Source organism: Aspergillus tubingensis, assembly GCF_013340325.1.
Source record: "Aspergillus tubingensis WU-2223L DNA, scaffold_7, whole genome shotgun sequence".
Taxonomy (NCBI): domain Eukaryota; kingdom Fungi; phylum Ascomycota; class Eurotiomycetes; order Eurotiales; family Aspergillaceae; genus Aspergillus; species Aspergillus tubingensis.
The window spans coordinates 269,982-283,309 of record NW_023336281.1 but is presented as its reverse complement, the minus strand read 5'-3'; the positions used below and the strand labels follow the sequence as shown (position 1 = coordinate 283,309).

General features: G+C 48.9%; 5 protein-coding genes across 5 annotated transcripts; 3 read left to right on the top strand and 2 right to left on the bottom strand.

The window, feature by feature from the left end:
• Nucleotides 1-97: 97 nt before the first annotated feature.
• On the bottom strand, nt 98-1,843 carry AtWU_05059 (ankyrin; the record flags this gene model as incomplete). The annotated part of the gene is made up of 1 exon (XM_035500169.1): nt 98-1,843. The coding sequence occupies one exon, from the start codon at nt 1,841-1,843 to the stop codon at nt 98-100; it is 1,746 nt and encodes a 581-aa protein (XP_035356062.1).
• A 572-nt stretch (nt 1,844-2,415) lies between these two features.
• Nucleotides 2,416-2,898, top strand: AtWU_05058 (similar to An01g01030; the record flags this gene model as incomplete). The annotated part of the gene is made up of 1 exon (XM_035500168.1): nt 2,416-2,898. One exon carries the CDS (start codon nt 2,416-2,418, stop codon nt 2,896-2,898), a length of 483 nt encoding a protein of 160 aa, XP_035356061.1.
• A 410-nt stretch (nt 2,899-3,308) lies between these two features.
• On the bottom strand, nt 3,309-6,648 carry AtWU_05057 (putative ubiquitin conjugating enzyme; the record flags this gene model as incomplete). Its single annotated transcript, XM_035500167.1, has 2 exons — nt 3,309-6,433; nt 6,489-6,648. 2 exons carry the CDS (start codon nt 6,646-6,648, stop codon nt 3,309-3,311), a joined length of 3,285 nt encoding a protein of 1,094 aa, XP_035356060.1.
• A 1,827-nt stretch (nt 6,649-8,475) lies between these two features.
• On the top strand, nt 8,476-9,729 carry AtWU_05056 (uncharacterized protein; the record flags this gene model as incomplete). The annotated part of the gene is made up of 1 exon (XM_035500166.1): nt 8,476-9,729. One exon carries the CDS (start codon nt 8,476-8,478, stop codon nt 9,727-9,729), a length of 1,254 nt encoding a protein of 417 aa, XP_035356059.1.
• A 601-nt stretch (nt 9,730-10,330) lies between these two features.
• Nucleotides 10,331-13,284, top strand: AtWU_05055 (glycosyltransferase family 25 protein; the record flags this gene model as incomplete). Its single annotated transcript, XM_035500165.1, has 8 exons — nt 10,331-10,525; nt 10,581-10,712; nt 10,763-10,830; nt 10,886-11,582; nt 11,833-12,378; nt 12,426-12,493; nt 12,541-12,591; nt 12,639-13,284. The coding sequence occupies 8 exons, from the start codon at nt 10,331-10,333 to the stop codon at nt 13,282-13,284; spliced, it is 2,403 nt and encodes an 800-aa protein (XP_035356058.1).
• Nucleotides 13,285-13,328: the final 44 nt, after the last annotated feature.

Here is a 13,328-nt window from a genome sequence, read left to right as displayed (position 1 = left end):
CCCTCATGTAAGGCAAGATCAAAGATCAAGCAGTAAATCATGAGTCAAAATTAATACACCAGAGAAACCTTAAGCCAAAGACCAAGGTACCTAGCCTTCAAGCCATCTGAGCAGCAGAGGCATGCAACTCCGCATCACGCTGATCGACTCTCTGACGTGCCGAGATGCCGCTCATATCTCTGATATCAACGTCCGCACCACAGGACAGCAAGAGATTCGCGACTTCCATACGAGCATTCCAAGCTCCATTAATACACCATCCGTCGCCAAGGAGAAGATTCAAAGGCGTGACACCATTTCCGTCCTGAGCATTCATATCCGCACCATAGTGAAGCAAAAGTCTCACGACGTCGACGGAAACATTTGCCAGGCGATCGACGGCCCAGTGCAATGGGGTTCGGAGGCGCGCGTTGGTCTCGGGGCTCCAGAAGGAGGGGTTGCGTCTGAGATACAAATCGCTGCCGGTGGCGGTTTTCGCGTTGGGGTTACTGCCCTTTTCGAGGAGGAGCTGGACGGCGGGTGTAACACCTAATCTGACGGCGAGATGAAGAGCGGTCAGTCCTTCGATGGAGCTGGCCTTGATATCGACGCCGTGCTGCATGAGGAGCTGAATGATGGCCAGGCGTGTGCTCTCGTCGCTTGGGTCGGCGATATCGAAAGCGTACATCAATGGTGAGTGGCCATATTCATCTTTTTCGTTGGCGCTCGAACCTCGAGTTGACAGAAGGTGCTGGACCACGTCGAGGCGGAGGCCCCACACGGCGTAGTGGATGAGGGGGGTTTTGCGACTCTCGGTTGTTGGCATTGATGCGCTCTGGGATGAGGTTGTACTCAGCTCCGTGGAAAGGTATTCAAAGGTGTCCAAGTTGCCATGACCAGCAGCATACTGGATGAAGTCAGGTTCGCTATCACGCCTCATCGCGGCTTCTCCGCCACTGGTGATGACATATTTGGTCACTATTTTCACCATGTGGTAACTCTGGCTTTCGATAGCGCGGGTAATGTGATCACCGGTCACCTTGGGACCCATGTTCAGAAGCAGACGGGTGACACCGATCAAGTGGGCGTTGCTGCAGGTTATACTGAGCAATCTGTCCATTTCATCATCCCTGAAGCGGATTCCTGCCTGAATTAGAAGATGGGCGCACTTGGAAGGAGTGTTGTCTCCGGGTTTTCCAGTTCGTTCGGTAATGCCTTGGACGCTGGACGTGCAAGCTTCAGGCCGGATTGCTTCGCAGAAGGCATGTTTGAGTACATCGAACCCGTTGGGATTAGGATACATGTGGTGCTTTTTGTAGTCCAGAAGCAAGGTCAACGCCTTTGAGTACCAGAGCTTAGCGGCTAAGATGATCGATTCATCAATTCCACGGGTCGGTTTGTGCAGAAGCTGGCTGCTGGAGAAGAACTCGATGAATCTCGCCACAACCGATAGACGACCATAGCTAATGGCATTCTCAAGCGGAGTGGTCCAGTACTTAAGGGTACGAGGTGTCACGTCATTCTTTCCATGATTAAGGAAGAGGGAAACGAGTCCAACATCACCCCTCATGGCAGCGTAGTGTAGGGGCGTGATCTCTAGCGAGCTGTTCCCTGGCCTGAAGAAAGCATGTGGACTTGCCCCGTACGTCAGCAGCATTGCCACCGTAGTAAGGTCTTCAGGTGCTTCGATTATGGCCCGATGCAAAGCCATGTAGCCATTATCGTCGCGTTTGTTGGGATGATGACCCTGAGCGAGCAACGAAGTCAGATAGTCATAGTTCCTCTGCCGCGCTGCTTGCAGAAAGGGCAACGAGACTCTGATATCCGTGTCGTAAGAGACTTGAGTATCCAGTTCGCTCGACATGATGCTTGAGAACCGATGGTTCAAGATGCCGTTCGGATGGAAAAGAGGATGACGATAGGAACGAAGAGTAAGAGATCAGTAGAGAGAAGATCCTTCTTCTAGCCATCTCTATTCACTCTCTTCGAACAACACATAAACAATATTCAGGCAGAATCACCAGTATGAAGGCGGTGAGGTCTGTTTGCTATATCGCTTCTGCAGTTTTGCATCTAGGGTTGGGGCTACCTTTGTGCGCGTAGTGAATTGCGCGGTGCATATCTGTGGTGTGGTCATTGTGGTGTGTGCTGAGCTATGCTGTTGCTGTGAGGGAATTCTCTCCATGTTCCTGTGTCTCCGAGATACCCGTGCCATAGAATTTACTGAAGTAGGAATATAGAGTGTAGAGTGTGATAGTGAGTGAGAATAAGCGATGAAGGATGAAGGCAGACACACCAGGCAGCCAAAAGCCGTAGCCGCCAACGACACATGACTTCTACTCAAGTTCCCTCCCTCCTTACCGACTTCCCTACCTCACACCCCCGCCTTATAATATTCCCCTCCGCTACTACCATATCAGAAAGCGCAAATCCAACATGGCCCACCACCCTGTCTACATAATCAGAACCCATTTGGCAATCCCAGACCCCGACCTTCCTTCTCCACGTTATCACACCGCAATCCTCGTTGAAACAGACCCAGTGACTGGCTCTGGAACCATCCATGAAGTGACCGGGGACATCACCTCACCAGAAGGGATGCACTACGAAACTAAACTCGTTGCTCGACCAGAGTCCGACGAAAACTTCTTTTCTCGAACACTGCTTGGTATGACGGATGCAGCCAACTACCCCGACTCCTGGGACAAGGCTCTACGAGAGCTTCCAGCTCCCCCGCAACAAAAGGCGTTTAATATCAAACGGATGAAGACTGAGCCTTTTAAGAGGCTATCGCCGTTGGAGTTTTATGAGGATGGTGAGGAAAGACGGCCGTTGGTGAAGTGCACTGAATGGGTGGCTGACAAGGCTATTCCGGCGCTGATGAAGGCTGGTCTTTTGCAATCATCGATCTCGGTATAAATCTGTCAGGGAATTGCGTAAGGTTGTGACTGTAATAAACTTTTGGCAAATGTTGTAAATAAGAGCATATCTAATTGCTTTGTTTATATGCGCGCTTACAAGAGATCTGGGCCTGATGGGAGGGATGTGCATGAAGACCGACTGGTCCTCCCTTGAGTGAAGCTACTAGTAGGAGAATTCATAGAATGTTCCCCAAATCATCTACACCGATTACCTGAGGAAACGATACAACCCCTTGATGGTTACCATTTCTGCAGTCTTCTTATTTTTGATAACTGAATGCTTTCAAATTATTGTGACACCGTGATGAATGCTTTCAAACAATGAAACTTGGCGCAGAATGTTGCAGCATTAGGTATAGTCACACACTGACATACCATTTTTTTAAAAACCATAGTCAACAAATAAAATCATGACGCCTCGATGCGATTGAAGTCATCTGGGATCTTCCATCCATGTGCTTGACAAGCTCGCCTGTAGGCACTCACAGCTTCACTAAACGGATATTCGCCATCTCGTTCAATGCGCGCAGGCCACGGCTCTGTCGAACAAAGCGCCATACGCACCTGCAGAAACACACTGTCTATGGAGCTCGTAGGAAGCCAGCCTGAGCTGGTGAGCAGCTCCATGCACATGGCGCCACCAGCGGTCACATGGCCACCACCGCGTTGTTGGAAAGAGATAAATCGGGGTCGAACGACACGGACAAAAGGCGGAGACATTGGAAACTGCGGCGGAAAGCGTATTTCCATAATGACGCTCTTGAGACCTTTTTGCTTGAGATCCTGTGCCAAAGGAAGAGAGGGATCGAAGCTGTGGAACTCGACGATCCATTGATAGACGTTGTTGATAAGTGTGGGGTCGACATACCAGCCGATCTCATGTAGGGGCTCTCGGTCCTGAATGCGCAATGTTGTCTTGAGATGACGCTGTAGTGACTTGGTTGCGGCTGTGGTCGCGTAGCTCGGTGGTCCAAGGAGCTTGAAGGAATGAGCTTGCAAAGTTCCGGGCTGGAAGTCGGTTTTGGACCCGCGTCTCAGATTATGATTGGACTTTGATGCATCAATGCGTCTTGATTTTCCGATGACATCGTCATCCGAATCCGAATCAAGTAAGCGAAGATCCTCAATCTCCGTATCATCGTTGGAATCAGTTGTCGATGAGCTCCCAGACAGACCAGACAGCCCTTTTGCAGATGATTTCCTTTTCTTTTGTCTATTATCTGTGGCTTGTCCATCGGCTTCATTTTTGTTCTTGTGGCTCTGGCCCTGTCGAGTGCCAAGGGCCGATATAGGAATGGAAACAGGCTGAAAATCTGGGCCGCGCGCCGTCCAAGCCGGGTCCTGTTCGTAAACCCTGGAGGGTCTGCTCTTGTTTTCTCCCCGAGCTTTGAAACCATCGCCTGAGATAAACAGGTACCGCGACTGAATCCAGTCTAGTTGAGGAACCACATATGGGTTTTTATTCCGAAACTTTCCCGGTGAATTGACAACTTCATTTAGCGAGATAGCAGAAGTGATGTCTAACTGGCTTCTTGACCACTTGCCTCCAGAAATACCACCACGACAGCAGTATGCGAGAGAAGTGTGAAGATCGCTCGCCATATAAACACCATCTCCATAAGCACGGCCATTCAACAGTCGATCAAAGTTTAGACCTTCTCTCAATATGCTGTGCCAATTATAAAGTGGACTTCCGTGCCAAGCCAAAAGCGTGGGGAACTCCTTGCTTGAGCTGTTGTTGAGTTCCTGGACAAACCGAGCTTCTTTGTCTGGAGAGCCTTGCGCTAGCCTGAACTGCATGTAGTTGTGCATCCCTGTCACTTGGTGTTCAGGGTCATCATCGTATACGATGCATGATCTATTTGAAGCAAGAATCCACCGTAGTACATATAGAGCTGATGGGCAAATTTGATCATGCCATGAGGCGAGGGGTCTGTGTTCAGGCGTACTGCTCTCGATGAACTTTTTCATGGAGAAGACATCAGGTAGTGTGTCGAGGAGTAGCATGACTGCTTTCTGTTTCAGCTCATTACTCAAGCTATCAAATTCAAGATGAAATGGCACAATTTGCACGTCTTGCCCGACTGGAGGCGAGTCTTGTTGGCCGGCCAGATAACCTACCGAGATAGGCTGCGAAATCTCGATAAGCGACTGGTCATGCACTTGGAGCACAGTACTGCAGAGCGATGGAAAGTACGATGAAGAATCAGACACATTGCCTGGCTTCAGTAGAATCCATTCACCAACTTTTAGATTATGAGGCCCTCGGGCCATCAGTGTCATATTGGCAGGATCCAGTCTCGCAGTGCATGATGGCGGACTCGATCCAGTAGAGGCGCCACAAACAACCTTCATGCCAAGTCCAGAGGGAAGATCAGTCAGTTGCCCCTGCGCAGCCCGAGCATAAGCAAAGCTAACGAGCATGTCGACGACATACGGCTGTGTGACTATCTCCCATTCCAGCTTGGGACCCATCCCGAGCTGCATATATTGATATAGACATAACGGACTGGAACAAACGTATGGCTTCAGGGCCTCAAAACTGGTGTCTATTTTGCAATGGCAGTTCAGACAGAATTCGGTGCACTTGACAAAACGGCGCAGGCTATATTGCATGGCAATGAGAGGAAGGGATAGCTGATGTGCCGTGTGCTGTGGCAGATCATCTGCTTGGACGAAGCCGGGTGTGAACTTGGCCCATTTCTCCGGAACAAAGTATTTGGGAAGCTTGGCATCCTTGGGATCTAGCTTCTTACCCTGAGCGTCATTGTAGAATATCTCTGCACCTGTCCATGAGAACCCGTGTCTGAGTCGATCTTGTACAATACTAACAAACCGATCATTGAGAAGGGTCTCTAACGGGTCAGTAATGAACGAAGATATCAAAGCCGACTTGGGCATCGAGCTTGATACACCGGGGCTCGAGATCTCCTGGTGGGTCTCTGGGATAGACATTGTCGTGGGCTTGTACCTATCGCAAAGACCGACATACATCTTGACTGGCGAAGGAGCTGTCTGTGACTGGGATACAATGTGGTCTAGGCTCCGGTAACCCCATGGATAATAGAGAAGCAGCACTATAAAATGCTTGGGGCAGACATTCCACATTTGCATAGCGTCTTGTGAAATGCCTAGGCTAGCAATGCGGCAGGAAACAGACACAATGAAAGAGCCCTCCAGGTCACCAAGATAGCCGACTTTGAAGCCTGCGCTTTTAGCTGCTCGAAGATCAGTCCGCAGTTGCTTCATATCCACGGAATGGTCCATCCGTGGGGCATCAGAGTACTCATCCCAGGCAATATCTTCATCATCTGAGATGGCGTCGAAGTCGTCATCTACTGGGGAACTCGCAAGCGGTTCTTTCCCAAGGGCGGCCTGGTCAAGATAATCACAAAAGCCTTCTAGAAATATTTCCAAGGAGCAACCATTGAACTTGGTTTGTACTGTCTCCAGAAGGGAGGACACGGCTGGGGGGATATTGTCCGTGACAGCGAACGCAAAATAACTGTGATCATCGGGGTATTCAGTGGCATCTATCACGTCATTAGTAAGAAAGACTAAGACCAGATCATTAAGGCGCTCACATACCGAGAATGGAGACAATAAATTCAATGTGCATGCAGGACTGGAAGCTGTAGGTAAAGGCAATGGTACTGTCTTCGTCACCGAGCCTGAGGTGGCTCAGATGGGGAGACCTCGCTCGGAGGCACGCATCGGAAAGGTCCTTGCGGAAGGCTTTCCAAGGCATGCTGATTGCTGAGGATAGAACAAGTCTATTCGTCAAATATAACTGGGAAGCCGAGAAAGAAGTGTGACAGAAGGGGGGACGTAATGGCGCAAAGTGAGGAAATGCAACGGGTCAGTTTTCCGTGCAAGGCTCGGTGGTGGAAATAAGGCGGGGCAGTCAGGAACACATCAAGTATGGAGAAGCAACAGCGATCACGGTTGTGAAAGCAAGGTTCTTTGATGAACTTCGAGACAGTTGATGGCTCCAGTAATGCAGCGATTTTTAGGAATTTTGTCAAAAGTTATCTGTAGATATAATTGTGGTCAGTATGTAGTTGATAAGGCTGTTTGATGTTCCTGTGGCTGTAAGCCACTCGAAGGGGATAGGCTGACAGACTAGTAGATCACGTTACTCCCTCTCGATGATTTGACTGAGAATCTAGGCATCCAGCGGTAAGGGGAGATGGGAAGGATGCCTGAACCATTTATGTAGGCGGAAGTACAACACAGACTATTTAATTATGTGATGAATAAAGAGGTCTTAGTCTCGCAAGATACCGGGAATTCACATACACAATGATCTCACATCACTTTGTTATATGATTTATATCTCTTGAAAAGAAAACCTCAGGATTCTGTAGATTTTTCGATGTGAAGAATTCTGGTTGTGGTGTGTTGGTACTAGGAGGTATATCTTGCATGCGTACTGCCGGATCTTCCTGTGGAGCACTCCATACACAAGGAGCAAGAACCCTGGCCTGTGCGCAGATTTTACTTTGTGCCTTTTCTTTTGCCAGGAACCTGAAAGGATCATTGTGGGTTAGATAGCAAATCACGCGCCGCGGAATGATCCTCGCATCCAAGCAACCAACGATCGCTTTCCTTTGGTCCACAGATATGCTATACATACCATACATATATACGGGTCCCTGGGTAGAAATGGAACTAACCAATTGAGTATCATGTTGGGTTGACCTGGTAGTAGAATTAGTACAAGACATCCATTCATCTTTGAAAACCAAGTGGATAAAGCGCTTACCAACCCCCACGGCAACATCCTCGATTCAAGTACCTCTCTACTAAGATAGCGGTAATCTACTACTCCACCTGTTTTGTACGATCAAGCATAGCTGACATGTTTCTGAGTTAGACCTCTACCTGCCACACCTGTCTGCTTACCTACCCCTTTGTAAAGATTGAGGCCTTTGAAAGGTGTGAAAGCAAGTATTATCTGCATGATACTGGTATCTGAAGGTAATTTTCGTGCGTTTGCGCAGGTAGAGGCAAGGTAGGAATTGTGTTGTTTAGGGGGTTGGTTGACCACATGTGTTGTCCAGCTTGCTAGCAGTGAGCAGGTTACTTGAATAGATGACTCTGGGAAGCCATCATCTATATAAATGAGGAAGGTTAATATCTTTTCATATGGTACATAACAGGTAAAGTTCCAAACATCGTTATCAGGCATGGGTAGTACTTAAGTGGAACCAAGGATATTGTACTGATTTGGGATGGTTGAGTGGAGAGCAAGTGGGACGCCACCCCTTCCGCATCAGGAAGTCTCCGCGTATTCGTTTTCATGATGCGCCTCATTCGCCAATGGCCACGGGCATCCCCCACTGTCACAGACATCATCGACTATCAATGGGTCTGGATAAAGCTTTGACAATAAAATCCTATTTATATCCTGAGCACTGCTTTTAAGATTTGAAAAATGTGGGACAAGCCACTGCACAATGGTACAAAGGTGTACCATCCCGCTCCTCCTGCACTTCTCTTTTCTGCGATCGCTTCCCAGTAGCTCCTTTGTTACTAAAGCCACCCAAGTCTGCGTTGTGTGCCATTCCTCACAATGCCTATCACCGTGTCGTTGATTAACCAGCAGCAATGCTACGCTGGAAATGACCGAATCAGAGGTCGCATCGTCTTTCAATGTTCCACCCCAACGGAGATTCAGGACATTCGGGTGACATTCTCCGGGCGCGCAAAGGCAAAGGTGCAGAAGACCAAGGGATCCGCAGCCCCTGCCGCCAGCTATCGAAGCAAGTGTATGCTTTTCGAAAAGGAGAGGATTCTATGGCACCCAAATGGCGATACAGTTGCCCCTGATACGTATGAATGGCCGTTTGAGTTTGTCTTTCCATCACATGTCCAATCCGCGTCTTCAAGATGGCCAGAAACTTTGCCTTTCCGCAGCGACGCAAATCATCCCTTGCCACCAACCTTTGCAACGCAAACTCATGATTCTTTACGGAAGCTGGAGTGCACCATCGAGTACCGAATCCACGCCGAAGTATTCAGACCGCAGCGAGGGATCTTAGGCAGGAAGTCACCGTTGTTCTCTGAGGTCATACGATTGAACTTTTTACCGCTCGAGGCTAGATTGGAAATGAAGGGCACAGATGACTACCCTACAACATATCAGCAACAGAAGGAGCAGCTGTTCAATATTCGAAGCATGCTTCTACTCCCAGAAAACAGGGGAAGAAGCTTAAAGGTGCAGGAGAAGATCCAGTCATGGCTTTCACCTGGTCAGCTGCCTCGGTTCAGCTTCAAAGCGTCTTTTTCCTATCCCACACGCCTGGTACAATCCACACCAATTCCATGCTTTTTAGATATTACGCCGTTTATGGAGGACTCCTCTGTTACATCACCTCCCGATATTGTGATGCAATCTCTGTCCATCTCCATGGTCAGTCAAACTGCCGCTCGGGCCGCTCCGTCCCTAATGGGAGCATTATCGGGCCAAGTTGACGAGCGGATTGAGATACTATCACGGACGTCGCTCAGTATGCCAGTTATGGGTAAAGTGGACTTAGCACAGGCCTTTGGACCTCTTAGAATCAGGCATACGGATGTATCTTTCCGCACATTCAACATTAGCAGGACGTATCGGTTGTGCGCGTCATTTTCATTTGAATGTGCGGGGAAAACAAGTACCTTTGATATTCCTGATCTTCCTGTGGAGCTATTGGCAAACTCTCGAGATCCAGAAAAAGCTACTCAAAGCTTCGAAGGGTGCGTTTCGGAGGCAGAAAGCCCGCCGCCGTATGCATCTGCTTCAACCCTGTCAACATCATCAATCATAACGCCTGAGAAAGTCTGAGTAATGCTACGCTTCTCTTATTGGCTATATGCCCAGCGCGCTATTCTCGGTAGCTGCTCTGGACCCGTCAGTTAGAAGATCCAAGGCATAACTAATGGCTTGTGAAAGATAGACCAAGACAGTGAGGACAAGCCCGATTGTTGCGACTGCTCAAAGCTCAATCAAGCTACAACCTCTCGTGCCTCCTTATTGAGAGACCGATCAGCACATGAATTGCGACTGAATGTATCCATGATAGATTGTCAGGACTCCTAAACTTGAAGCCATATTCTTCAGACACCACACATGGAATGGACATGATCTCGTACCTGTGTATGATTACGGCTTAGTGAAAGTGCTGATTGGTGTTCTGACCATGCTCTAATGCGGGTAAAGTGGCCGGTCCCTAAGCTGCTTGCTACTAGTTCAGGTTAAGTCCCGCAACTACGGCGTCTAAACAAAGCATTTGACTGGACGCTGACCTGCCTGTCACGCTGTTTGGTCACAATGCATCGCAGCAATCAAAGAAAGAGTGGAGATCTGAAAGGTAATCATTGGGGTCTTAAAAAAGGCGGGGTCTGCGCTCGCATTCCTGATCATCCCATTAATGAACATGGCTGCTATGATCACTCCCGGGTCTCCGGTCAGGTTGGTTCCTGGAACACGCCGTCGATCTTCAAATCTGGCCATCTTATTTCTCGTCATCCTAGCTTTACTCTGGTCTTTGTTCTTTCATGGGAACATTGGACACGACCGAAATGTTAAGCCCGACGCGATCCGGGACCCCTTCGACGCGATCGCAAACAACACACTAGGTGTATGCTACTCCATCACCTCGCTGACCTTTCACCCGAAATATTGACATATTATAGTTTGAGAGAATATTTGCGATTAGCCCGGTACAACTCTTAGACAGACGCGATGCGATTGTACTTGCATCCTCAGCTACAGGATTTCACGTCGACTTCATCGACGGGTTTGTCCTCGAGGAAGACAGCGCCGAGGTTAGTGGAGCCGGAACTCACGATGGATGTCTGCTTACTGTTAGTGGTAGGGATTGAACGAATCGAAGAGCATTGAAGCCTTTACTGCTTTCCGCCCACATGCGAATGCTGTACAGAGGTAGCGACCTGTCTTACATTTTGTTCGTTCACATCATCTAATGAAATCTATATAGAATCGTCGCAGATGGGATCGCAAGTGCACTGATACTTGAGGACGATGTTGACTGGGATATTAATATCAAAATGCAATTAAAAGGACTTGCCCTAGGCTCTCAGCAAATACCAAAGATCAACGCCCCAGAAAGGAATGCGACCACAGATTCTCCGTACGGAGACAGCTGGGACGTTCTCTGGATCGGTCACTGTGGTATGAAATGCAACGGCTCTTCCCCTATTCAGGTGATGCCTCACGACATAACGGCGATGCCATCTCGCTACCTCCCGCCTTATTCGTATGATCCCCCAGCTGGAACCGGGAAGAATGTCCGGATGGCATGCATGATAGAAAAGGCGGCATGTAGTGCGGCGTACGCTATTACATACAGGGCGTCCCAAAAGATCCTCGCTGCTTTGACACGGCTCACAGACGATGACAATATGGATTTTCCAGACCTCCTTAGTGAACTCTGTCACAATGGCTCATTGGAGTGCTACTCGTCTTACCCGTCGCTAGTTGGGAGATGGAAAGGTGGCAGAAAGGAATATCCCTCGGATAATGACCAACAAGTCGTCAATAGCCCGATGTCTCAGTCTTCTGGGGTCATGTACAGTATCCTGGGGAATATTGAGCACATCTTGGGCGGAGAGTGTACCGTGCGAGCCACTGTCGATGATGCTATAGTTCCAGAACTTATCCCAGATCTCTTTGAGGTACCCCATTCATTTCTTCAGTGGACAGATAAGAGAGGGGGACATGAGAGAGCGTTATAACCATGTATGCATAGAAAGTCTTTAACAAATGAATATCACACCCTGTTCAAACGACTACACTAAGTGGAAGGATTCACTTCCTAGCGGCTCACTAAGCAGTCAGCACGTGTCCCGCCAAAACAAGCGACAGCAAAACAGTCGTGGCTGCTTCTCATTCTTTCCATCAAATTGCATCAACACAATGTCGCAGGCTATCTCGAAACGCGAAAAGAAAAGAGTCCAAGACCGAATTGCACAACGCGCTGCTCGCCAACGCACCAAAGACCGACTGGCCCTGCTGGAGCTCCAAGTCTCGCAGCTGCAAGGCGGCGCAGACAAGGCACTTTCGGATGAGCTCAGGCAGATGCGCAAAGAGCACGACGAGTTGCGCACACTGGCCGATCATTTAGTTACTATCGCTGAAGCAATGAAATCAACATTGAATTCTAGCGACGACAAAGCCGCCCAGGCTCGGACAGAAGGAGAACACACTGAACCGGATCTTGGTCTAATTAGTCGAATCTTCCTCGACTACGAAGACCTGAAGACGGTCGACTCCACGCCATTTTCACCGCTCTGTGACACGCACATCATAGTAAATGGAGTACTGAATGGCTGGGAGGATCCTGTCAGCGAGAATGAGGAACCGATACAGCGCCTCTTGGCTCACTTGCATCGCCGGTTCATGCTTTTGCGACCATTGGCAAGGCCGATAGACCAGCTGGCCTTGCTGTACCTTGTTCAGATGGCGTTCTTGGTAGGTGGTTATCACCCGTCAAGATACGCTTTGTTGACTCGGATTAGTCTTTACTCACACAACACGGAGAGCGCCAATCTTGTGTGTCTCAGATTCCAGGCTGGCTACGACCAACGTAAGCTAGATCAAGACCCGTCTTTGACCTTTACTGAATCTTCAAAGATCATTCCAGAAGAACTTCCCTCATAATATCTCCATAGACATGCTACCATGGTAAACAAAGTTCTTCCCTCGAGACAACTTACCTGACACAAACCCAGGCCACAGCTACGCTCCCACTTGCTCTCTACCCAACCAGAAAATGCCGTAATTACCCATAACGAAGCATGCGAGACATTTGCGATGGATGCGCTTCGCGACATGTACTTTTCCCCGGCGCTGAAATTCGAAGACGCGTACGAAATCGGCCTTGACCGCAGACTAGCTGTTAGTCCGCAATTTAGACAACATTTTTCTCCAGCTTCTCTCTCGTGTCCTTTCGCTGTCGGATCTGACTTTCTCATGGCACATCCTGATCTCCGAGGTTTCGTTCCTGAGTTTGTCAAGGAAACAATTAGTAGACCACAACATTGTACTGAGAGGATTTCCGAATTGGCAAGTCTATCGCCATTTAACCAGCCGTGCTTACTCCTAGAGAAAGATCCTGAAATTCCCAAACTCCTTTCATCGCAAGAAAAGTCATCGTCTCAAGATCTCTGTGGGTCGGAAGATGCGAACTTGTGCCATCATTCTCAGCCATTGAACCTGATGGACCCGACCGAAGGCGACTTCGGTTACGAGCCGAGTAGCTATTGGCATGACTCCGCTGAGGTAATGGGCTATGATGACATCGATGCAACTTGGCTTCTGAGGTCGACCGTCCCAGCTGAAACTCACGATCAACTCAGCGAGGGCCAGCCTAGCTAGCTAGGTAGTGAGATTAACTTACGCTTGGACAGGCTTTCTGGCCA